The following is a 25,932-nucleotide window of genomic DNA, read 5'->3' as shown; positions in this document are numbered from 1 at the left end:
TGCATGCCTAAATAATGTACATTAGAGCCAATTTCCTCTATTTTGTTTATTACAATATGCAGTACACTACTCTATAAAAATTTAAAAATGTACTAAAAATGTTATAAATGGTGCAAAGGTGACATTAAAATAATATCAAAGATGGTTGACACAAACCCACTACCATTATAGTATGCTCCTTGCTTGGCAATGAATTCATTTACTGACATGGTCTCAGGAACAGAACTCCATTGTTAAGTGAGGAGAGGCTGTAGTAGTAAAGTGGATTTAATGTGCATAATGTTAAACAAATTTAAACATAACTGAAAAATTATAATATTGTCTTCATAATCTTCTGTTTTTAATATATAACTCCAAAGACTTAGAAGAATAGTTAGGGAATAAGGAAAGGTAAAAATGGAGGCAAAGAAGGGAATGTATGAAAGTATAGTAGTACCAACACTCTTATATGGATGTGAAGCTTGGATGGTAAATGCACCAGCGAGGAGACGGTTGGAGGTAGTGGAGATGTCCTGTCTAAGGGCAATGTGTGGTGTAAATATTATGCAGAAAATTCGGAGTGTGGAAATTAGGAGAAGGTGTGGAGTTAATAAAAGCATTAGTCAGAGGGCAGAAGAGGGGTTGTTGAGGTGGTTTGGTCATTTAGAGAGAATGGATCAAAGTAGAATGACATGGAAAGCATATAAATCTACAGGGGAAGGAAGGAGGGGTAGGGGTCGTCCTCGAAAGGGTTGGAAAGAGGGGGTAAAGGAGGTTTTGTGGGCAAGGGGCTTGGACTTCCAGCAAGCGTGCATGAGCGTGTTAGATAGGAGTGAATGGAGACGAATGATACGTGGGACCTGACGATCTGTTGGAGTGTGAGCAGGGTAATATTTAGTGAAGGGATTCAGGGAAACCGGTTATTTTCATATAGTCGGACTTGAGTCCTGGAAATGGGAAGTACAATGCCTGCACTTTAAAGGAGGGGTTTGGGATATTGGCAGTTTGGAGGGATATGTTGTGCATCTTTATACGTATATGCTTCTAAACTGTTGTATTCTGAGCGCCTCTGCAAAAACAGTGATAATGTGTGAGTGTGGTGAAAGTGTTGAATGATGATGAAAGTATTTTCTTTTTGGGGATTTTCTTTCTTTTTTGGGTCACCCTGCCTCGGTGGGAGACGGCCGACTTGTTGAAAAAAAAAAAAATGGAGGGAAGAGGACTATGACGAACTAAACAAAGAATGTGAATTAATTATACCCTGTTCGGAAGAGACTTACCTGTAGTTGGTCCACACTCGACTATATCCTTCACTGCCCTGATCTGGATAAATCCCCACATCACCAATAGATTTATAACTAATTAATAAAAGGATTGTAGATCCCCTGGTGTATTAATAACACCAAGGTATTCAGAGAGCTTGAAACTATGTCTGAATAACTATACAAATTTAATTGCACTGACATTCACTGGTAATCACTACTTTATAGATCATATACATGTACTGTCCTATTTCCATAATAAACACAGAATAACAACACTGTTAAAATTAAAGGTTACAGGTTATAGTTTTTTTAAAAAGGCATGGACATGTAAACTTCCCTAAGCTCACCTTACATAAAGGCAATGTCCTGACTAGAAAAATTACCTAGGTTTTCCCCCCATTATATTATTCAGATGGCCGAGGAGGGGTTGTTAAGATGGTTTGGTCATTTAGAGAGGATGGAGAAAAATATGATGGCTTGGAGGGTGCATAAATCTGTAGTGGAGGAGAGGAAGGGTAGGGGTCTTCCTATGAAAAGATGGAGGGAGGAGATAAAAGAAGTTTTTTGTGCAAGGGGCTTGGATATACAGAAGGCATGTGAGAGCATGTTAGATGGGAGTGAATGGAGATGAATGATTTTTGGGACTTAATGAGCTGCTGGAGTGTAAGCAGGGTAATATTTTGTGAAGGGATTCAGAGAAACTGGTTAGAAGGATTTAAGAGTCCTGGAGGTGGGAAGTATAATGCCTGCACTTTAAAGGAGGGGTTTGGGATATTTGCTGTTTGAGTGACATCTGAAATGTCATATCTGAGTGCCTCTGCAAAGATAATGATTATGTGTGAATAATGATGAAAGTGTTTCTTTCTGTTTTGGGTCACCCTGCCTTGGTGGGAAACAGCCAATGTGTTTTAAAAAATCTATCCTAATGAGGCCTCGCAAATTCAGATATAACATGATGGAAATGAGTTTGGTACTTTTCTGGGAGGGAAGTAGAATTCAAGTTTCAGGAGCTTTCAGTCAAGTGAATCCACGCGAGTTGCTTCTGTGGTTGTAAATTTAAAAAAATCCGCATTTATTGGCTATACCTTGGGTCATGGTATACGTCCACATAACATTTCAACACTGAATAATCAGGAATACCTTATCAGGGCACTCAAAACCTCAAAATTAACATGTCACATAAATGGTATTGACCCAATCAATATTTGCCACTCAGTCCCCAAAAACAAGGTGCCTCCTGAGTGGGTACATATGGAGTGCACTGATGTGTCCAGATCAAGGCAGTAGGAGCACAATGTGAAATGAATTTATAATAAGGTGGATGAATAGATTCAGACAACCACTGCATCATCTCTATGTTGAACATGGAATAAGAGGTAACTAAAATGCTGGGAGCAAGGGGCTAGTAACCCCTTCTGCATAAATTACTAAATATAAAAAAAAACTTTGCTTCTTTCTTTTTGGGTCACCCTGCCTTGGTGTGAGATGGTTGTGTTTAAAAACATCAATTACTGATGTAAATATAGTCTTATCCTATATAATTAAAGTGCTAAATGCTTCTCTAACTACATCTTAATAGTAATCATTAATGACAATAATCTAAAAAATGCTAAACATTTTTCAGTGACAGACAGACATGAGGGATAAGGAAAAGGGGGATGGGAAGCAAGGAAGGAGTACAAAGAGGAAGCAGAGGAGGAGGAGAAAAGGGCAACAACACAAATGATGAAGAAAAGAGACAGAACTGAAGAGAAGAGAGAAAAGAGAAACAAAAAGTAGAGGAGATAGGAATAAGAATGCAGAAAAAAGGAAAAGAAGAGAGAATTAAAGATGAGAAGATGAGAGAAAAGAGGATGAAGAGAATGGGAAGATGCAAGAGGAAGAGAGGTGTGCTACTCCACTGTCATCTATAACTAGAATAGATGTGATAGAAATCTTTGCCTGTCCTATGGACATAATCAGTCTTTATTTAACAGTAGCACTCTCCTTTGGATTTGAAAATATGTTAAGGTTTTAGTTTTGGAAAGATGATAAATTCAAGAATTATAAGGCAGAAAAAGTTCTATGTATCCTTCTGGTTCTTCTTCAAATAAATGTTCACTGCTATAGATCCTGAGGGCATGTAGAAAGAAATCTATCATTAGCCCTCTCTTCATTCTGAGGGAAGTAGTAAACTACATCATCTTTATTTGCTGGCTTCCTGTAGAATTTGTCCCTTAAAGTGTCATTATCCCTGATAAGGAATACAATGAAACAAGGCAGGGAGGCATTCTGTTCTTCTTCCAAGGTGAACTGTACAGAGGATTCCACCTGGTTGAGTTGTTCTCAGAAGATATGAAGGTTGAAACATCTGTGTACTACGACCAAGATATCACTGACGTAACTTAACCATAAAATGTGGCAGAGAATGTTGGTGAATGGGTCTCTCTCCAGATGCTCAAAGTAGAGGTTGGCCAGGATTGTACTAAGTGAACCCTTGGCCATCACAAGCTTCTGTTTATAGAATCTGTCCTCATATAAGAACAGACTCAATATGATCAATGAAATCCTGTGCAGATACAAGGAGTTTTTTGCCAGTGGTCAATGGAGACTTGACAAGCCTGGCCCCATGGTTGAGATCCAGGAGAAGAAAAATTCTTGGAACTCATCAAAGGTATCAAAAGAGTACATAAGGTGGTGCATAGACTGGCAAACTCTTGTTTTTGATGGCAGTGATGTACATGTACATTGCTAGTTTTGGCATGTTATGTACTTAATAGTCTCATATCGGTGAACCATCATAATAATGAAGGTCTCCTTTTGCTGCATCTGTTTACCTACTTGTTGAAGCATGGAAGAGAGAAGAGAAAAAAAAAGTGGGAGGGAGGGGAAAGCAGAAAAGACAAATGAAGACAGCAACAGGAGGGCAGAGGAATAGTAAAAAGAGGAACATAAGAAAGGGAAAATAAAAGTGTGGTTGCAATTTATTCAAATATACTGCACTACTAATACATATTATAATGTACTGCACTACTACTACTTATTCTAACCTAATCTTGAAGAAAAAAAGAAAAAAGATTTCAGTTACCTCTTGAACAGTTCCTGAATCAGAAGACTGGTGAACACGATCACTTCCAGATGAAGAATCAGATTCTCCTCCTACAGAGCATCCAGAAGAGTCCCCTGGGTCACCCTCAGAAGTGCCAGAATCACCCGACAAGTTACGTCCTTGGCGCTCACTTCCCGGTTTTATGAGCTAAATCACAAACAAACATTTCACTACTGATATTAAATTGAACTATATTTATGTACTTTGAAATATGTACTGGAGAAAAACAAGCATATGCCTTGTTTAAGTTCCTATGCAGCACTGTGTAGACAAAGTTTATTAAGTGTCTAATTCTTAATTTAATACATAGATTCCTTATTTAAGCGTTTAATAAATATTTGCATTTATAGTTCTTGTTAATTACAGAAAGTCAACAAGAAATGTTGCTAATTCTTGCTTAGGGCAAGTACTCTTCATAAAAGCAACACACATCTTAACAAATTCTAGTCATCCCTAGAAATCTGCAGGCTTCTTTATTTATGACCTTCAATTATCCATTTTTACTGAGGGGTACTTAACAAATAGTTTTAATTGTTTACAATTTTTCTGCCTTGATGGTTTTCTCATGCTCAAATCTCTTTTAATTGTGTTCATTATGTTTTATGAATGTCAATATGGTATTAGCTAGATTTAAGTGATATGTTACAGATATATGGACTCATAAAAAACAAAATGATCTCAAATCTGAAGTGAAATATGTTATGAAGACTGAATTTTGTATTGGTTTTATTTACTCTAGGACTGTAACCTCCTCCTGCATGAATTTGTAGGAATGACTACCGAAAAACAGCACATAAAAAAATTATGATAGATTTTAAAAGTAAATGCAGCTCGGATATACATTTTAATTTGTGCATGAACATCCGCTGCAACTATTAATCTTATAAGATTAAATTTAAATTCATACTACGATATTGCTAGCTTAATAAAAAAAAAATTGTGCTAGGGACTAATCAGCTGTGCAACTGCAAGAAGTAAACTACTTTGTATATGCGCAGCATGTAATACTGTTTAGGCAGATTACAAAAATAATACTATTATTGTAGAAAAGTTTTAGAGAAGAAAATGTACTCCTATTAAGTACTTGCAGTTCAACTTGATACACAAAACTGTATTTTGATATGTGATAAACAATATTTAAATAAAAAAAAAAAAATTGCTTACAAGCTTTAACCCCTAAACGCTCCAAACGTATATATACGTTCACTCGCGTAGTGCCCCAAATTTTTTGAGAATTTTTTTTTTTTAATAGGAAAAAAGAGCATATGGTACCCAGGCGTCCCCAGTTATTTTAATATGGTGCACAGTGAGTGCGCACACCCATTCTCTCATGTCTAGGTGATTCAGGCTTGTTGTGGCAATGTTGAATGAATGACAAAGAAAACGTATATATACGTTTGGGGCGCTATGCACGTGAATGTTTATATACATTTGGACCGTTTAAGTGTTAATAATTAACAGATTTATACAGCTTCATCATTCTTCTAACTTTATAACCAAACAACTTTATTTTTCTGCATTTTCAACCCTTTGAGGGTCGAAATCTCCTCATCCTTAACTCACTCTCAGGGTAAAATAAATAAAAAAAAAAAAAAAAAAAAAAACTTAGGAAATGATAGAGAATCTTTTCCCAATGGTAATGACACTAAAAGTACAAAATTTTATGGAAAACTTAGGAAATTACACTCTCGCAAAGTTAGCAATATTAATGATATTTACGCATCGGCGATTTCGCCCACTTTGAGCCCTATTTTCGACCAATTTCATTGTTCCAGTCGACTAAATTCATACCTATTTTACTAGAACTCCATTTGTTCTAACGACTGAGTACAAGAAACCACCCATTTACCAATTTCAACTACCCGATAAAGTGGTCAGAAATTGGCAATTTGGCCAATTTCAAAACAGGGTCCAAAATAAACAAGACAGACATTCCTGGTACTTAAATAACATTTTCTCTGTTCATTAGTCACATCTCCAGGCCCCTCTTATATTACTCTTGCTTTTCATTTTGAATTTTTATTCTCACAAAAAATTAGAAGATTTACTGTTATGCAGACTACTGTATTATTGTAAAAATGGTATAAATAATATCAGAGTACTTGTGAAAAAATATTAGACTCACTAGTTGATGTGTACTGGACGCGTGGCATGATTTGTTTACTCTTGAACACTGGCAAAAATCGAACATTTCCGCTATTTTGAGCTCATTTTCAAGGTACTTTTCATCATGAAACCAATTAAAATCATCTCTATTTCTGTAAGGTATTTTCCATTCTATCAAATGAGGCCAAGAAAAAGAGAATACAACCATAAATACCATACGAAAATACACTGCAAAGTCACTGTTTTAAACCAAAAACATGGTCAGAGTTTTTTTTCCTCATTATGCACTGCGGGCTGCAGGATTTATTTTATACTGTGCACACCGACTATGCAGACCTATTCTTTCAAATGTAGGCCTACCAGTTTTCTTCCCCCAGATTCAAAGGTGCTAGAATTTTGGCGTGTAAATACGGGACCAACACTGGCTATCAAGCCGTACATATATGGGACCGACCCTGAAAGGGTTAATTCAATCAGTAATGATATATGATTAAAGGATGCCAAGGAAATAATCTATATTAGTTTCTCTCCCGTCTGTCCTCCAACAGTTAGTTATATCTTACCCTAGCTGCCTCCTCCTTTAGTTTATAATCCTTCACTTCTCTCTTACTTGTTGCTTCCATTTTCCTCGTATCCCATCTACCTTTTACTCTCACTGTTGCTACAACATTAAAATGATCTGATATATCTGTGGCCCCTCTATAAACTTCAGGATGTACATGTTTATAGAGGTGCCACAGATATATCAGATCACATTTTAGTTGTAGCTACAGTGAGGGTAAAAGGTAGATTGGATACAAGGAAAATAGAAGCAGCAAGTAAGAGAGAGAGGTGAAGGTTTATAAACTAAAGGAGGAGGCAGTTAGGGTAAGATATAAACAACTGTATAAACAACTGTTGGAGGACAGATGGGCTAGTCAGAGTATAGACAATGGGGTAGAAGATGTATAGGGTAAGTTTAAGAATATAGTGTTAAGAGTGTTCAGCAGAAGTTTGTGGTTACAGAAAAGTGGGTGCGGGAGGGAAGAAGAGCGACTGGTGGAATGATGATGTAAAGATAGTAGTAAGAGAAAAAGTTAGCATATGAGAGGTTTTTACAACATAAAAGTGATGCAAAGAAGGAGGAGTATATGGAGAGAAAAAGAGAGGTTAAAAGAGTGGTGAAGCAATGTAAAAAGAGAGCAAATGAGAGAGTGGGTGATATGTTATCGACAAATTTTGTTGAAAATAAGAAAAAGTTTCGGAGTGAGATTAAAAAGTTGAGAAAGCCTAGGGAAAGAATGGATTTGTTAGTTAAAAATAGGAGAGGAGAGTTATTAAATGGAGAGTTAGAGGTATCAGGAAGATGGAGGGAATATTTTGAGGTATTGTTAAATGTTGATGAAGATAGGGAAGCTGTGATTTCGTGTATAGGGCATGGAGAAATAACATCTTTTAGGAGTGAGGAAGAACCAGATGTGAGTGTGGAGGAAGGGTGTGGGGCAGTGGCTAGAATGAAAAGGGGTGAAGTAGCTGAGATTCATGGGATGAAGACAGAAATGTTAAAAGCGGGTGGAGATATACTTTTGGAGTGGTTAGTGTTTTTATTTAATAAATGAATGAAAGAGGGTAACGTACCTAGGGACTGGCAGAGAGCATGCACAGTTCCTTTGTATAAAGGCAAAGGGGACAAAAGCGAGTGCAATTTTTTTTTTTTTAACAAACCGGTCGTATCCCACTGAGGCAGGGTGGCCCAAAAAGAAAAACGAAAGTTTCTCTTTTTAAATTCAGTAATTTATACAGGAGAAGGGGTTACTAGCCCCTTGCTCCCAGCATTTTAGTCGCCAATTACACCACGCATGGCTTACGGAGGAAGAATTCTGTTCCACTTCCCCATGAAGAGGAAATAAACAAGAACAAGAACTAGAAAGAAAATAGAAGAAAACCCAGAGGGGTGTGTGTATACATATGCTTGTACATGTATGTGTAGAGTGACCTAAGTCCAAGTAGAAGTAGCATGACATACCTGAAATCTTGCATGTTTATGAGACAGACAAAAGACACCAGCAATCCTACCATCATGTAAAACAATTACAGGCTTTCGTTGTACACTCACTTGGCAGGACAGTAGTACCTCCCTGGGCAGTTGCTGTTTACCAACCTACTACCTAGAGTGTAAAAATTATAGGGGAATATGTCTGTTCAGTATACCTGGTAAAGTGTATGGTAGAGTTGTTATTGAAAGAATTATAAGACAGAGAGCAGGATAGCAGATGAACAAGGAGGCTTTAGGAAAGGTAGTGTGTGTGTAGACCAAGCGTTTGCAGTGAAACATATAGGTGAACAGTATTTAGATGAGGGTAAAGAGGTTTTTGTGGCATTTATGGATATGGAAAAGCATATGATAGGGTGGATTAGGGGTGGGGGCAATGTGGCAGATGCTACAAATGCATGGAATAGGAGGAAGGTTATTGAAAGCGGTGAGGCTCAGGTTAGAGTATGTAGGCGAGAGGGAGATTATTTCCCAGTAAAAGTAGGCCTTAACCCTTTCAGGGTTGCCAGGCCCTCTCCGAGACTTGTTCTCAGGGTCGAAAAAAAAAAAAAAAATTCCATATCATAATGACACCAAAAGTATGAAATTTGATGGAAAACTTACGGAATTATGCTCTTGCGAAGTTAGCGGTCTTGATGATGTTTACGCATCGGCAATTTTTCTCACTTTGAGCTCTATTTTCGGCCAATTCCAGTGTACTAGTTGACAAAAATCATAACTATTTCGCTAGAACTCCATTTTTTCTATCGAATGAGTACAAGAAACCACCCATTTACCGATTTCAACTATCCAATAAGGTGGTCAGAATTTAGCAATTTTGCCAATTTCACACAAACTTCAAAAGATGCCAATTTCCGAATAGGGTCCAGAATAAACAAGAAAGACATTCCTGGCACTAAAATAAGTTCTCTGTTCGTTAGTCACATCCCCAGGCCCCTCTTATATTTCTTTGGCTTTCCACTTCGAATTCTTATTCTTGCAAAAAATAGAAGATTTACTGTTATGCAGACTAATGCATTAGTGTAGATATGGTATAAATAATATCAGCACACTTGTGAAAGAATATCAGACTCACCAGTTCATGTGTATTGGACGCTTGGCATGATTTGTTTACTTTTGAACTTTTTTAAAAATTGAACATTTCTCCTACTTTGAGCTCAATTTCAAGGTACTTTTCATTGTAAAACCAGTCAAAATCATCTCAATTTCTGTAATATGTCTTCCATTCTATAAAATGAGACCAGGAAAACTAGAATACAACCATAAATACCATATGAAAATGCAGTGCAAAGTCGCTGTTTTAATCCAAAAACACGGTCAAAGTTTTTTTTTCTCATTACGCACTGTGTGCTGCAGGATTTTTTTTTATACTGCGCACACTGACCACATAGACCCATTCTTTCATATGTAGGCCTACCAGCTTTCTCTCACTAGATTTGAGGGCGCTAGAATTTAGGCATACTAGCACGTCAAAAACCCTGAAAGGGTTAAATAGGGATGTATGATGTCACCATGGTTGTTTAATATATTTATAGATGGAGTTGTAAGACAGGTGAATGCTTGAGTGTTGGCAAGAGGTGTGGGGTTAAAAGATAAAGAATCTAACACAAAGTGGGAGTTGTTACAGTTGAACTTTGCTGATGACACTGTGCTTTTGGGAGATTCTCAAGAGAAGTTGCAGAGGTTGGTTGATGAGTTTGGTAGGGTATGTAAAAGAAGGAAATTAAAAGTGAATATAGGAAAGAGTAAGGTGAAGAGGATAACTAAAAAATTAGGTAATGAAAGATTGAAGATCAGAGTGGAGGGAGAGTATGGAGGAGGTGAATGTGTTCAGATATTTGGGAGTGGATGTGTCAGCAGATGGGTCCATGAAGGATAAGGTGAATCATAGAATTGACAAGGGGAAAAAGGCAGGTGGTGCACTGAGGAGTCTGTGGAGACAAAGAACTTTATCCATGAAAACAAAGAGAGGAATGTATGAGAGTATAGTTATACCAACACTCTTATATGGGTGTGAGGCATGGGTTGTGAATGTTGCAACAAGGAGAAGGCTGGAGGCAGTGGAGATGTCATGTCTGAAGGCAATGTGTGGAGTGAATATGATGCAGAGAATCTATAGTTTGGAGATTAGGAGATGTGGGATTACCAAAACTATTATCCAAAGGGCTGAAGGGGGGTTATTGAGATGGTTTGAATATGTAGAGAGGATGGAACAAAATAGAATGACTTCGAGAATATATAAATCTGTAGTGGAGGGAAGGCAAGGTAGGGGTAAGCCTAGGAAAGGTTGGAGGGAGGGGAGGGTTAAAGAGGTTTTGTGTGCGAGGGGCTTGGACTTCCAGCAAGCGCGCGTGTGTTAAATAGGAGTGAATGGAGACAAATGGTTTTTAGAACCTGACGTGCTGTTGGAGAGTAAGAAAGGCAAGATTTATGGAGGGATTCTGGGAAACCAGCAGGCTGGACTTGAGTCCTGGAGATGGGAAGTATGGTGCCAGTACTTTGAAGGAGGAGTGTTAATGTTGCAGCTTTATAACTGTAGTCTAAGCATGCCTCTGGCAAGACAGTGATGGAGTGAATGATGAAAGTTTTTCTTTTTGGGGACACCCTGCCTTGGTGAGAAACGGCCGATGTGTTAATAAAAAAAATAAATAGTTTCTCTCCACTTCAGTTTTAGGATTTTAAGCGAAACTGTTCACAACACTGTGAACATTATGCTATGGGCTTCACAGGAAGTATTCTCACTACTGTATTTTTATTTTACCTAATTCATAACACATGTACAGATAATACATTTTTGGTAAACAACTATCACAGACTCTAGGTAGTAGGCTGGTAGACAGAAACCACCCAGGGAAATACTACCATCCTGCCAAATGAGTGTAAAACGGAAGCTTGTAGTTGTTTTACATGATGGTAGGACTGCTGGTGCCTTTTTTCTGTCTCATAAACATGGAAGGTTTCAGGTACGTCTTGCTACTTCTACTTACACTTAGATCACACTATACATACACATACAAGCATATGTACACAACACCCCACTGGATTTTCTTACCAGTTCTTGTTCTTGTTTAATTCCTCTTATCTCTATGGGGAAATGGAACAGAAGTCTTCCTCCATAAGCCAAGCATGTCATAAGAGGCGACTAAAATGCCGGGAGCAAGGGGCTAGTAACCCCTTCTCCTGTATAAATTACTAAATTTAAAAAGACAAACTTTCGTTTTTCTTTTTTGAGCCACCCTGCTTTGGTGGGATACGGGCAGTTTGTTGAAAGAAGAACTATCACAGTCATATGATGATTTATCTCTCTCAGAATAATGTGTGTGAGGGATGTCCGAATTACAGTGGTACCTTGACTTACAAGTGCCCCAACTGACAAGTTTTCCAAGTTATGAGCCATCACTCGGTCAATTTTTTGCTTTGAGTTGCAAGCCAAAATCCGAGTTACAAGCGAGCCTTCAGATACGTTGCCACTAACTGGCAGCGTATCTGAAGTCAAATCCAACTCTGTACCCAGAGAAATATCAGGTACTTCGTCCTATTCCACATGCTCTTCCAAGACATAACTGGAAGGATAATACTCCCACACTAATCCCAGATTGTGGTGAGGCACCTCGTCCCTTGTTTGGTTCTTGTTTAAATCTGGGGAAGAGGTAATCTCCATTTCAACACTCAGAGTTCTTCCAGAAACATTAATTAAGGTGGGTGGAATACTGATAGTGGTGGGCGGAGTAGTCATGGTGGTCAGTGGAGTACTGATATCGGTGGGCGGAGTAGTCATGGTGGTCGGTGGAGTAGTGATAGTGGTGGATGGAGTAGTGATATTGGTGGGTGGCATAGTGATAGTGGTGGGTGGAGTAGTGATAGTGGTGGGTGGAGTAGTGATGGTGGTGGATGTAGTGATGGTGATGGACAAAGTAGTGATGGTGGTGGATGGAGTAGTGATGGTGGTGGGTGTAGTAGAGATGGTGGTGGGTGTAGTAGTGAAGGTGGTGGGTGGAGTATACAATATTTCTTATTTATAAATACAGTGGACCCCCGCCTTACAATATTAATCTGTTCCCGAGAGCTCATCGTAAGCCGAAATTATTATTAGCCGAATTAACTTTCCCCATAAGAAATAATGGAAATCAAATTAATCCGTTCCTGACACCCCAAAGTATGAAAAAAAATATTTTTTTACCACATGAAATATTAATTTTAATACACACAAACTGAAGAAGACATGCACAATTACTACTCTACTAAGAATAGAATACAGTGGACCCCCGCATAACGATCACCTCCGAATGCGACCAATTATGTAAGTGTATTTATGTAAGTGCGTTTGTACGTGTATGTTTGGGGGTCTGAAATGGACTAATCTACTTCACAATATTCCTTATGGGAACAAATTCGGTCAGTACTGGCACCTGAACATACTTCTGGAGTGAAAAAGTATCGTTAACCGGGGGTCCACTGTACATGACACTTACCTTTATTGAAGATCTGGTGATGATTGATGGGATGGGAGGAGGGGAGAATGTGGAAGTTATTGTTTAGAAGGGGAATCCCCTTCCATTAGGACTTGAGGTAGCAAGTCCTTTTCTGGGGTTACTTCCCTTCTTTTAACCCTTTGACTGTCGCAACCCCCAATCCTGAGGTGTCTCCTGGTGTCGCAAAATTAAAAAAAAAAAAAAATTATTTTTTCTTATGAAATGATAAGAGAATCTTTTCCCGATTGTAATGGCACCAAAAAAAACGAAATTTGATGGAAAACTGACGGAATTATGCTCTCGCGAAGTTAGCGACCTCGGCGCTGTTTACAAATCGGCGATTTCGCCCATTTTGAGCCCTATTTTCAGCTAATTCCATTGTTCCAGTTGCCCAAACTCATAGCTATTTCTTTAGAACTCCATTTTTTTCTATCGACTGAGTACAAGAAACTGCCCATTTACCGATTTCAACTACCTAATAATGTGGTCAGAAATTTGCAATTTGGCCAATTTCACGAAAAGTAAAAAATATGACAATTTCAAAATAAGGTCCAGAATGAACAATGCAGACATTCCTGGCTCTAAAATAAAATTTTCTTTGCTCATCAGTCATGTCTCCAGGCCCCTCTGATATAACTCTTGCTTTCTATTTTGAATTTTTATTCAAACAAAAAATAGAAGACTTACTATTATGCAGACTACTGCAATACTGTAATAATTGTATAAATAACATCAACCCATTCATGACTGCATATTAGAATGGCTAGTTGGACATTTATTGGACAATGGCGTCATTTGTTTACTTTTGAACATTGGCGAAAATCAAACATTTCCCATAATTTGAGCTCAATTTCTAGGTTCTTTTTATAGTAAAATCAATCAAAATCACCTCTATTTCTATAATATGTTTTCCATTCTATCAAATGAGACCAAGAAAACGAGAATACAACCATAAATACTATACGAAAATAGACCACAAAGTCGACATTTTAATTAAAAAAAAAAACGGTAGGAGTTTTTTTTTTCTCATTATGCACTGCGTGCTCCAGGATTTTTTTTGTATGGTGCACACTGACCACACAGACCCATTCTCTTACATGTGGGCCTACCAGCTTTCTCCTGCTTGATTTGAAGCCGCTAGAATTTTGTTGAAAATAAGAAAAAGTTTTGGAGTGAGATTAACAAGTTAAGGAAGCCTAGAGAACAAATGGATTTGTCAGTTAAAAATAGGAGAGGAGAGTTATTAAATGGAGAGTTAGAGGTATTGGGAAGATGGAGGGAATATTTTGAGGAATTGTTAAATGTTGACGAAGATAGGGAAGCTGTGATTTCGTGTAAAGGGCAAGGAGGAATAACATCTTGTAGGAGTGAGGAAGAGCCAGTTGTGAGTGTGGGGGAAGTTCGTGAGGCAGTAGGTAAAATGAAAGGGGGTAAGGCAGCCAGGATTGATGGGATAAAGATAGAAATGTTAAAAGCAGGTGGGGATATAGTTTTGGAGTGGTTGGTGCAATTATTTAATAAATGTATGGAAGAGGGTAAGGTACCTAGGGATTGGCAGAGAGCATGCATAGTTCCTTTGTATAAAGGCAAAGGGGACAAAAGAGAGTGCAAAAATTATAGGGGGATAAGTCTGTTGAGTATACCTGGTAAAGTGTATGGTAGAGTTATTATTGAAAGAATTAAAAGTAAGACGGAGAATAGGATAGCAGATGAACAAGGAGGCTTTAGGAAAGGTAGGGGGTGTGTGGACCAGGTGTTTACAGTGAAACATATAAGTGAACAGTATTCAGATAAGGCTGAAGAGGTCTTTGTGGCATTTATGGATTTGGAAAAGGCGTATGACAGGGTGGATAGGGGGGCAATGTGGCAGATGTTGCAGGTGTATGGTGTAGGAGGTAGGTTACTGAAAGCAGCGAAGAGTTTTTACGAGGATAGTGAGGCTCAAGTTAGAGTACATAGGAAAGAGGGAAATTATTTCCCAGTAAAAGTAGGCCTTAGACAAGGATGTGTGATGTCACCGTGGTTGTTTAATATATTTATAGATGGGGTTGTAAGAGAAGTAAATGCGAGGGTCTTGACAAGAGGCGTGGAGTTAAAAGATAAAGAATCACACATAAAGTGGGAGCTGTCACAGTTGCTCTTTGCTGATGACACTGTGCTCTTGGGAGATTATGAAGAAAAGTTGCAGAGATTGGTGGATGAATTTGGTAGGGTGTGCAAATGAAGAAAATTAAAAGTGAATACAGGAAGGAGTAAGGTTATGAGGATAACAAAAATATTAGGTGATGAAAGATTGGATATCAGATTGGAGGGAGAGAGTATGGAGGAGGTGAATGTATTCAGATATTTGGGAGTGGACATGTCAGCGGATGGGTCTATGAAGGATGAGGTGAATCATAGAATTGATGAGGGGAAAAGGGTGAGTGGTGCACTTAGGAGTCTGTTTACCTGGAGTTTACCTGGAGTTCCGGGGGTCAATGCCCCCGCGGCCTGGTCTGTGACCAGGCCTCCTGGTGGATCAGAGCCTGATCAACCAGGCTGTTGCTGCTGGCTGCACGCAAACCAACGTACAAGCCACAGCCCGGCTGGTCAGGAACCGACTTTAGGTGCTTGTCCAGTGCCAGCTTGAAGACTGCCAGGGGTCTGTTGGTAATCCCCCTTATGTATGCTGGGAGGCAGTTGAACAGTCTTGGGCCCCTGACACTTATTGTATGGTCTCTTAACGTGCTAGTGACACCCCTGCTTTTCATTGGGGGGATGTTGCATCATCTGCCAAGTCTTTTGCTTTCGTAGTGAGTGATTTTCGTGTGCAAGTTCGGTACTAGTCCCTCTAGGATTTTCCAGGTGTATATAATCATGTATCTCTCCCGCCTGCGTTCCAGGGAATACAGGTTCAGGAACCTCAAGCGCTCCCAGTAATTGAGGTGTTTTATCTCTGTTATGCGCGTCGTGAAGGTTCTCTGTACATTTTCTAGGACAGCAATTTCACCTGCCTTGAAAGGTGCTGTTAGTGTGCAGCAATATTCCAGCCTAGATAGAACAAGTGACCTGAAGAGTGTCATCATGGGCTTGGCCTCCCTAGTTTTGAAGGTTCTCATTATCCATCCTGTCATTTTTCTAGCAGATGCGATTGATACAATGTTATGGTCCTTGAAGGTGAGATCCTCCGACATGATCACTCCCAGGTCTTTGACGTTGGTGTTTCGCTCTATTTTGTGGCCAGAATTTGTTTTGTACTCTGATGAAGATTTAATTTCCTCGTGTTTACCTTATCTGAGTAATTGAAATTTCTCATAGTTGAACTTCATATTGTTTTCTGCAGCCCACTGAAAGATTCGGTTGATGTCCGCCTGGAGCCTTGCAGTGTCTGCAATGGAAGACACTGTCATGCAGATTCGGGTGTCATCTGCAAAGGAAGACACGGTGCTGTGGCTGACATCCGTGTCTATATCGGATATGAGGATGAGGAACAAGATGGGAGCGAGTACTGTGCCTTGTGGAACAGAGCTTTTCACCGTAGCTGCCTCGGACTTTACTCTGTTGACGACTACTCTCTGTGTTCTGTTAGTGAGGAAATTATAGATCCATCGACCGACTTTTCCTGTTATTCCTTTAGCACGCATTTTGTGCGCTATTACGCCATGGTCACACTTGTCGAAGGCTTTTGCAAAGTCTGTATATATTACATCTGCATTCTTTTTATCTTCTAGTGCATTTAGGACCTTGTCGTAGTGATCCAATAGTTGAGACAGACAGGAGCGACCTGTTCTAAACCCATGTTGCCCTGGGTTGTGTAACTGATGGGTTTCTAGATGGGTGGTGATCTTGCTTCTTAGGACCCTTTCAAAGATTTTTATGATATGGGATGTTAGTGCTATCGGTCTTTAGTTCTTTGCTGTTGCTTTACTGCCCCCTTTGTGGAGTGGGGCTATGTCTGTTGTTTTTAGTAACTGTGGGACGACCCTCGTGTCCATGCTCCCTCTCCATAGGATGGAAAAGGCTCGTGATAGGGGCTTCTTGCAGTTCTTGATGAACATGGAGTTCCATGAGTCTGGCCCTGGGGCAGAGTGCATGGACATGTCATTTATCACCTGTTCGAAGTCATTTGGGGTCAGGATAACATCGGATAGGCTTGTGTTAACCAAATTTTGTGGCTCTCTCATAAAAAATTCATTTTGATCTTCGACTCTCAGTCTGGTTAGCAGTTTGCTAAAAACTGAGTCATATTAGGACTTGAGTAGCTCACTCATTTCCTTGCTGTCATCTGTGTAGGACCCATCTTGTTTAAGTAGGGGCCCTATACTGGATGTTGTTCTCGACTTTGATTTGGCATAGGAGAAGAAATACTTTGGGTTTCTTTAGATTTCATTTATGGCTTTTAGTTCTTCCCGCGATTCCTGACTCCTATAAGATTCCTTTAGCTTGAGTTCGATGCTTGCTATTTCTCTGACCAGTGTCTCCCTACGCATTTCAGATATATTGACCTCTTTTAGCCGCTCTGTTATTCTTTTCCGTCGCCTGTAAAGGGAGCGCCTGTCTCTTTCTATTTTACATCTACTCCTCCTTTTTCTTAGAGGAATAAGCCTTGTGCATACATCGAGTGCCACCAAGTTAATCTGTTCTAGGCATAAGTTGGGGTCTGTGTTGCTTAGTATATCTTCCCAGCTTATATCGGTTAGGACTTGGTTTACTTGGTCCCACTTTATGTTTTTGTTATTGAAGTTGAATTTGGTGAATGCTCCCTCGTGACTAGTCTCATTATGTCAGTCTGGGGCTCCACGCATACATGTCTGAACCTCAATTATGTTGTGATCTGAGTATATTGTTTTTGATATGGTGACATTTCTTATCAGATCATCATTGTTAGTGAAGATGAGGTCTAGTGTATTCTCCAGTCTAGTAGGCTCTATTATTTGCTGGTTTAAATTGAATTTTGTGCAGAGATTTAAAAGCTCGTGTGAGAGAGAGTTTTCATCAGAGCTGCCTCCTGGTGTTATTACTGCAACAATATTATTTTCTATATTCCTCCATTTTAGGTGCCTTAAGTTGAAATCCCCCAGGAGCAAGATGTTGGGTGCAGGAGCTGGAAGATTTTCCAGACAGTGGTCAATTTTTAACAGCTGTTCCTGGAATTGCTGGGATGTTGCATCCGGAGGCTTGTAGACTACCACAATGACTAGGTTTTGGTTCTCGACCTTTACTGCTAAAACTTCCACTACATCATTTGAGGCATTTAGCAGTTCTGTGCAAACAAGTGACTCTGCAATGTACAGGCCGACCCCCCGCCCCCCCCCCCCCCCCCTTTTGCCTGTTCACTCTGTCACATCTGTATAGGTTGTAACCTGGGATCCATATTTCGTTGTCCAAGTGATCTTTCATGTGGGTCTCAGTGAAAGCCTTTGCCTCTGTAAGCAGTCCATGGATGAAAGGTATTTCGTTGTTTGTTGTTGGCTTTAGACCCTGTATATTTGCAAAGAAGAATGTCATCGGACTGGTGGTATTGTTGGTACTGGGGGGGATTTTTTTTCCGGCATTATTATCTGTATCTGTTGGTTTGGAGTGGAGGCCATCGACTGTGGTTCCACTCCAGGAATGACTGGATTTGGTGTACGATTTCTGCCATTTCCTGCCAGTTTTTTTTCCTTCCTGGCACTAAAAAACCTCTCCCTCTTGAGTGGCTGTGGCTACCCAGGTTTTCCCATGGCCTGGATGTTTTGTATCTTTTTGTACCCTTTAGATGGTGTGCCTGGCAATTTAAGTTATAGCACAGTCTTTCCTGTACTGAAGAGGTACACATTTCAGGGTGAAAAAGCTTACAGGAAGGGAGTTTGCATTTTCCTGTTGTCATATGGGCATGGCATTTTCTAGGGTGGTTATAGTTGCACGTCCCGTCTGTTTTTCCAGATTTCCCATGTCTGCAGATACCAAGTGCATAGTATGTGCACAGGCTTGGTTTCCGTTTGCCTTGGGTTTCTGTGACTGTATTCCCTGTTGGTGCATGTTTCCCTGTCTTATTCCTATCCTCCCTAGCACCAACAATGGAGCTCCCACCAGTTGTTTTTGGTAATATATCCTCACTATAGCTAGTGGAGTCCTCTTGTTTGCTATTTCCTGTGGTATTTCTAGTTTGCAATATTGGTTTTATCTTATCTTTGACTACACTTGTTTCCCCACTACGGCTCCTGTCCCCTACGAGGTCATTTATATGTATTCCTTCCTGCGTATAATTCCCGACTACCTGGACAAAATCTCCAGCTTCACCATTACTGTCTCCCAGGACAGCACCTCCAGCTTCACCATTACTGTCTCCCAGGACAGCACCTCCAGCTTCACCATTACTGTCTCCCAGGACAGCACCTCCAGCTTCACCATTACTGTCTCCCAGGACAGCACCTCCAGCTTCACCATTACTGTCTCCCAGGACAGCACTATCAGCCCCACATTTACTGACTACCAGGACATCACCTCCAGCCTTACAGTTTCTGACTACATGGCCAGTATCAAGGGCAGTACCATTCAGCCCAGACTTTTTATGTTCCCATCTGTTGTAGAAAGCTTCCAGGTTGTCTATGAAAGCAGCTTTGATGTTATCCTCTTTTAATACCCTTGTGATTTTAGTCCACAGATTTTCCTCATTTGGGCATACCCAAAAACACTTCCCTGTTTTAATACTGCTTGTAGCTAGTTCTTGGATATCTGCACAAGGGGCGTGACACCAATTTCCACAAAAATGACAATTTATCCATGTGGAAGCCCGTTTGTTTGATTGACTGCAGACTATACAGAGCTTCATAATGATTTGAGTGGTTGATTTACTGTAATTCTACTAGCAACCTCTTGAATACTCTATTAATAACCTCCTTAAATGAAGCTCTAGCTATTTGTATTTCTATTTCTAACTGTACTTGTATATTGGACAGCTTACCGTGTACGTTCCTGATTTATATTTATTGTTTGTGTTTGATAAGGGCGCCTACAACCTCATCCGTTTACAGTCTGCTTTATTGTCCAACGAATCCGTTTGAAACCAGTCAAGGGTTCGGACCATCAAGGGTTCGGACCAGTCGAGGGTTTGGACCAATTGATCTGATCAGTGGGTCACTTATTTAAAACATACTAGTCGGTGATTTGGGCTAACACATGAAGGATCTACTGGAAATTATCTACCCGAGTAATATGTGATTTGACTGATACAAAAGTATAACTTGCGTGTTGAAGAGCCGGTGATTTCTGGCAGCTCCTACAGTGACGAACGGTCGAGCCTCAACCCTTGTTTATCAATCGCTGTATCTAGCTTTTCTAGTTTTTTTTTTCGTCTCCACCACAATAAATGCTATATTATCACTATAGGTGACTGGTGGAAATTTTGGAGGAAGGACACTTTTTCTGTAGTAATAATTGCTTCTCATTGTGTATATTGCGACCGCTGGTAACTACAGGTTATATGAAATTCACAGTATACGTCTGGTATTTCAAGAAAAAAGAAACTAATGAAAGTCACTCCACTCCACTAAGTACCATTATAATACTGGTTAGTTGCTACTACAACACTGTATTCTGCTATTCACTGGTATCACTAGATTATATGCGAGTACACTAGCAGGCCAGAAAGATTATTAAAACAGCTGACCACTGTGGTAAGATTCTGGCGACTTCTGGCACCTGCCTCTATAGGCTTATCACTTCATTTACAAATTCACCTGTTCTCAAATGACACTTTAGTATTGTACATATTGTCCTTGGAGGCAAAGAGGGGAATGTATGAGAGTATAGTTTTACCAACACTCTTATATGGGTGTGAAGCATGGGTGATGAATGTTGCAGCGAGGAGAAGGCTGGAGGCAGTGGAGATGTCATGTCTGAGGGCAATGTGTGGTGTGAATATAATGCAGAGAATTTGTAGTTTGGAAGTTAGGAGGAGGTGCGGGATTACCAAAACTGTTGTCCAGAGAGCTGAGGAAGGGTTGTTGAGGTGGTTCAGACATGTAGAGAGAATGGAGCGAAACAGAATGACTTCAAGAGTGTATCAGTCTGTAGTGGAAGGAAGGCGGGGTAGGGGTCGGCCTAGGAAAGGTTGGAGGGAGGGGGTAAAGGAGGTTTTGTGTGCGAGGGGCTTGGACTTCCAGCAGGCGTGCGTGAGCGTGTTTGATAGGAGTGAATGGAGACGAATGGTTTTTAATACTTGACGTGCTGTTGGAGTGTGAGCAAAGTAACATTTATGAAGGGGTTCAGGGAAACCAGCAGGCCGGACTTGAGTCCTGGAGATGGGAAGTACAGTGCCTGCACTCTGAAGGAGGGGTGTTAATGTTGCAGTTTACAAACTGTAGTGTAAAGCACCCTTCTGGCAAGACAGTGATGGAGTGAATGATGGTGAAAGTTTTTCTTTTTCGGGCCACCCTGCCTTGGTGGGAATCGGCCAGTGTGATAATAAAATAATAATAATATACGTCAAACACGGTACCTCGTAAGACGTATATATACGACCGCGACAGTCAAAGGGTTAATGCCACTAGGACCAGCTTGAGAGTCACTGGACCTCTGTCACACAACAAATCTGTCCATAGAGCTCTGTACCTCCCATTCCTACTTTCCTAAAATGGGCCATAACATTGTCATTGTACAGGTTGCCAACACGGCTTGCAGTAGCTGTGTCAGGGTGATTTTCATCTGTAAAGGTTTGCAGTTCAACCCACTTTGCACACATTTCCTTAATCTCTCTTTTCAATTCCATACTAATTCTTGCCCTTTTTACCACAGGGATGACACTATAAGCTTTCTTAGGATCCATGGTGACTTATTTTGCAGTTACAAGCACTAAAAACACTGGGATAATGTGAAATGTACCGAATGTATGCATAGATGCGACCACACTAGCTGGCTTGTAAACACTGGTGCTGAGGCCACACGTGGGATGCGTCCCGGACAAATCACGTAAGGCGAGTTTTTTATCGTGAGGCGAGTCAAAATTTTTGCATTCAAATGCTTCGTATGGCGGATTTAATGTAAGGCAATGCATTTGTAAGGCGGGGGTCCACTGTACATTTTTCTTATTTAAAAACCCATAAGAAAAAAACTGGGGTGGTTTATTTGGGGGCTTGAACAGATTACTGGCATTTCAATGAATTTCAGTGAGGAAAATTGATTTGATATTTGAGCAAACTGAGTTACGAGCTGGGTCACAGAATGAATTAAACTTGTGAGTCAAGGTACCACTGTATAAGAAAGTCACTATAGATATCTATGATGTGGTATTCCAAATTTAGAAAAAACAAAGATCAACTGATCTCACAGACAGATGCACTTGCCAGTACAGTGGACCCCTGGAGGGGAGAATGTGCCTTTTTCAGTGATTCTGCAATATGTACAATACTAAAGCAGCAGGAGTTGATAAAGGCTACAGCGCCAGCCAGCGATGAAGTGAAGCATTAACAGTGTAGCAAGTAATTTAAGCAATTAATCAATAGAAAAAGGACAGCACGAAACTGACTCCTCCATTGTTGTTGGAGGTATGTAGGGCTACTGACTAACACCGCCGCCTCTGCTGCCGTCTCCACCACCACTATGTAAGGCTTATCTTTCAGTAGCCCTTATACACCAAACAACAAACAACACACCACCACTTGTGAATTCTTAATGCCATATTTTATTCATTCTCGAGTATATATCGTGTTTCTATGTTATTAATATTGTTTATTATGTCATATTAGATGAACTGTGCTAGATAAATATGCCACAGAGCTGATATTAGTGCCATATTGAAGGACTATCTTGTCCTGTCTCCCAGCACAATTCCTAACATACGCCAGAAACAGACCTCTCTGGAACACTTTTTTGAGCGACAGGGGTCTAGTGACTCAAGCTGGTCCTAGTGGCATTAAAAAACAAAGAAGGGAAGAAACCCAGGATAAGGACTTGGTACCTTCAGTCATTATGGAAGGGGATTTCCCTTCCAAACAATTGTACTCGTCCATCCTCTCCCCTCCTCCCATCTTCCATACATCACCATGTCTTCAATAAAGGTAAGTGTGATGTTATTATTGTTTTATTTTTCATGCATCATTGTTTTCTGTGTAGGTAAATGTATATTTCATGTAGAAAACATTTTTTTTTTAATACTTTTGGGTGTCTGAAACGGATTAATTGGATGTAAATTATTTCTTATGGGGAAAATTGATTCAGAAATCATCAGATTCGGGTTTAGTCACTCACTCTCTCTCTGGAACAGATTAATTACGAAAACTGGGGGTCCACTGTACATTATTATGGTAGGCTTCCACTTTCACTCTATGCATCTACTTTCAATGTTATTTTTACTTTATATAGTCAAGCAAATTTCTTTGCATACCATTACTCTATTTTAGATGCACCTTTTTTATCATAAATACAAAAGTAGCACTGTACAGAGAAGTATCTTAATGCTGGTCACTTACCAATGATCTCAAGTCACAGTAAAATACTGTGCAGATGTTTTCTTAGGAGGATGAGTGGTTGGATTTACATTTGCCAACTAATACTACACTAATTAATATCCTCTAAAATGTCACTGGGAAGCAGAACAGCAGTGATAACTCTCTGCTACAGTTTTATCTTCCAAGCAATAAAAGCCACAGGTGAAAATTAGCCAGTTCAGCAATGCTACTAATTTAACTGCCTAGCACTGAAATAGTGATTTATTACACTATTGTAATCTACCAATCTTACCACTACTGTCAACTTAGCTGGAGCAGAGGACTATATAATTTTCAGCGGTGTTATAACAAATTTTTAAATAAATATATTATACAGTATAGTATATTAGTCCAAGTTCTTCATAATGCAAATTACAGTGGAACCCCGTTTTTCGGCCGCTGTGTTTATCGGCCGATTCGTATGTAGGCCATTTTTCTGGTGGAAATTTTGCTCCGGATTTTGGCTGTTGCCTCATATATCGGCTGGTGTCAGCCCGCCTCCTGCTGGGACGCCGTGCGTAGGTGAGTCAGTCTCCCTTTGTCTGTCAGCGAGTGAGCATATACTCGGTGCATTCATCCAAACATTTCCTCAAAATCAACTGTTTTTGGTGGGTTTTTATTAAGTGTGGAAATAAGTCACCATGGGCCCCAAGAAAGTTGTTAGTAAAGTTCCTTTCGTAAAGAGAGTGAGAAACACGATGGAATTTAAGAAGGAAGTAATAGAAAAAGATGAGTGGTGTGCGGGTGCTAGAACAAAACAATGGAAGATGTGGAGAGAGGCAGGGAGTGTAGCAGCAGGCATGCAGGAAGTGTAGCAGTCATGCAGAGAGTGTAGCAGGGAAACAGGGAGTGTGGAAGGGAGGCATGGAGTGAGGCAGGCATGCAGGGAGAGTAGCAGGGAAATGGGGAGTGTGGAAGGGAGGCAGGGAGTATAGCAGGCAGGGAGTGCAGCAGGAGTGCAGGGAGTGTGGCAGGCATGCAGGGAGTGTAGTAGTCATGCAGGGAGTGTAGTAGGCACACAGGGAATGTAGCAGGCACACAGGGAGTGTAGCAGGCACGCAGGGAGTGTAGCAGGCACGCAGGGAGTGTAGCAGGCACGCAGGGAGTGTAGCAGGCACGCAGGGAGTGTAGCAGGCACGCAGGGAGTGTAGCAGGCACGCAGGGAGTGTAGCAGGCACGCAGGGAGTGTAGCAGGCACGCAGGGAGTGTAGCAGGCACGCAGGGAGTGTAGCAGGCACGCAGGGAGTGTAGCAGGCACGCAGGGAGTGTAGCAGGCACGCAGGGAGTGTAGCAGGCACGCAGGGAGTGTAGCAGGCACGCAGGGAGTGTAGCAGGCACGCAGGGAGTGTAGCAGGCACGCAGGGAGTGTAGCAGGCACGCAGGGAGTGTAGCAGGCATGCAGGGAGTGTAGCAGGCAGGGAGGGAAGTAACCCCACGAGAGGGCTTTGATACCTGAAGTCTTTATGGAGGGGGATTCCCCTTCCAAACAATAATCAGTCCTCCCTCTCTCCTCCTGCCTGTCTTCCATAAGCCAAAAAGAGTCTTCAATAAAGGTATGTAATAGTGATTTAAATGTTCATTTATTTATTTTATTTAGCTCTCATTGTTTTGTGTATGTAAAACTATAATTAATCTTCAAAAATATGTATTTTTGTGAATATTTTTGGGTGTCTGGAATAGATTAATAGTATTTACATTAATTCTTGTGGGAAATATTGCTTCAAATTCAGGCCATTTCGGATTTAGGCTGACCTTCTGGAACAGATTACGGCTGAAAAACGAGGTTTCACTGTACATCTGTTCTTTGGCATTTTCTATGGTTTTTGAGTTATGAACTGCTAAACTAATAAAAATTTCTAATAAACACAGCTCTCAGCTTTGCTCATAATTCCAGAGATACAAGATATAAAGTAAAAATGAAATGGTGAGACTTTCTTGTGATGATGAACCTCACTTTAAAACAATAAAAGTATACAAAAACTGCTTCTTACATGCTGCATTTTATCAGGGTATGATTTTTATAAAGGAAATTATCTCTCACAAAGCATAAAACAATTTCATGCTCATTTTGTGCAAGTTTCATGCCTATCTGATCATAATTATTTTATGAATATTTTTATGAACATAAAAGCAAGCATATTTTCATATTCACATAAATATGCTTCTGTGAATCTGAATTCATTTCCATTCAATAAGCCTTCCATTTGAAAATATGTTGAAAATTTCTAATTATGGTATGTATATTCTATTCAAAAGCTACAATTTTTTCAACTTTAAAGCATCCAAAGCCCAGTATTATACAGTACATATTTATAATGTGGCTATAAGATGACATCTCAGGCTTAGTTGGATGGAAAAAGGAGTTGCAGCATCACCACCAACATGGTGGGGCACTTTACTGACAAGTGACTTTTCATGCTAAAGCTTTAGTAAAGACTCAATGGAACACTTACAAGAAAGGTCTTCCAAAGGGATAACAGGATGAAATACATTACAAGGCAAAATGTCACATGAGGAAGGTTGCATATTAAACTATTAAGAA

General features: G+C 40.1%; 1 protein-coding gene across 2 annotated transcripts in view; it reads right to left on the bottom strand.

The window, feature by feature from the left end:
• Positions 1–25,932, bottom strand: part of dome (cytokine receptor domeless) — a 438,464-nt gene that overhangs the window by 15,088 nt on the left and 397,444 nt on the right. For both annotated transcript variants that reach the window (XM_070092688.1, XM_053774864.2), the window contains one exon: positions 4,312–4,479. In XM_070092688.1, the coding sequence (XP_069948789.1) occupies positions 4,312–4,479 (168 nt within the window). The remainder of the gene's footprint in view (positions 1–4,311; positions 4,480–25,932) is intronic.

Source organism: Cherax quadricarinatus, chromosome 40 (genome assembly GCF_038502225.1).
Source record: "Cherax quadricarinatus isolate ZL_2023a chromosome 40, ASM3850222v1, whole genome shotgun sequence".
Taxonomy (NCBI): domain Eukaryota; kingdom Metazoa; phylum Arthropoda; class Malacostraca; order Decapoda; family Parastacidae; genus Cherax; species Cherax quadricarinatus.
The sequence above is the reverse complement of the archived record's forward strand: the minus strand, read 5'-3'. Positions and strand labels throughout refer to the sequence as shown.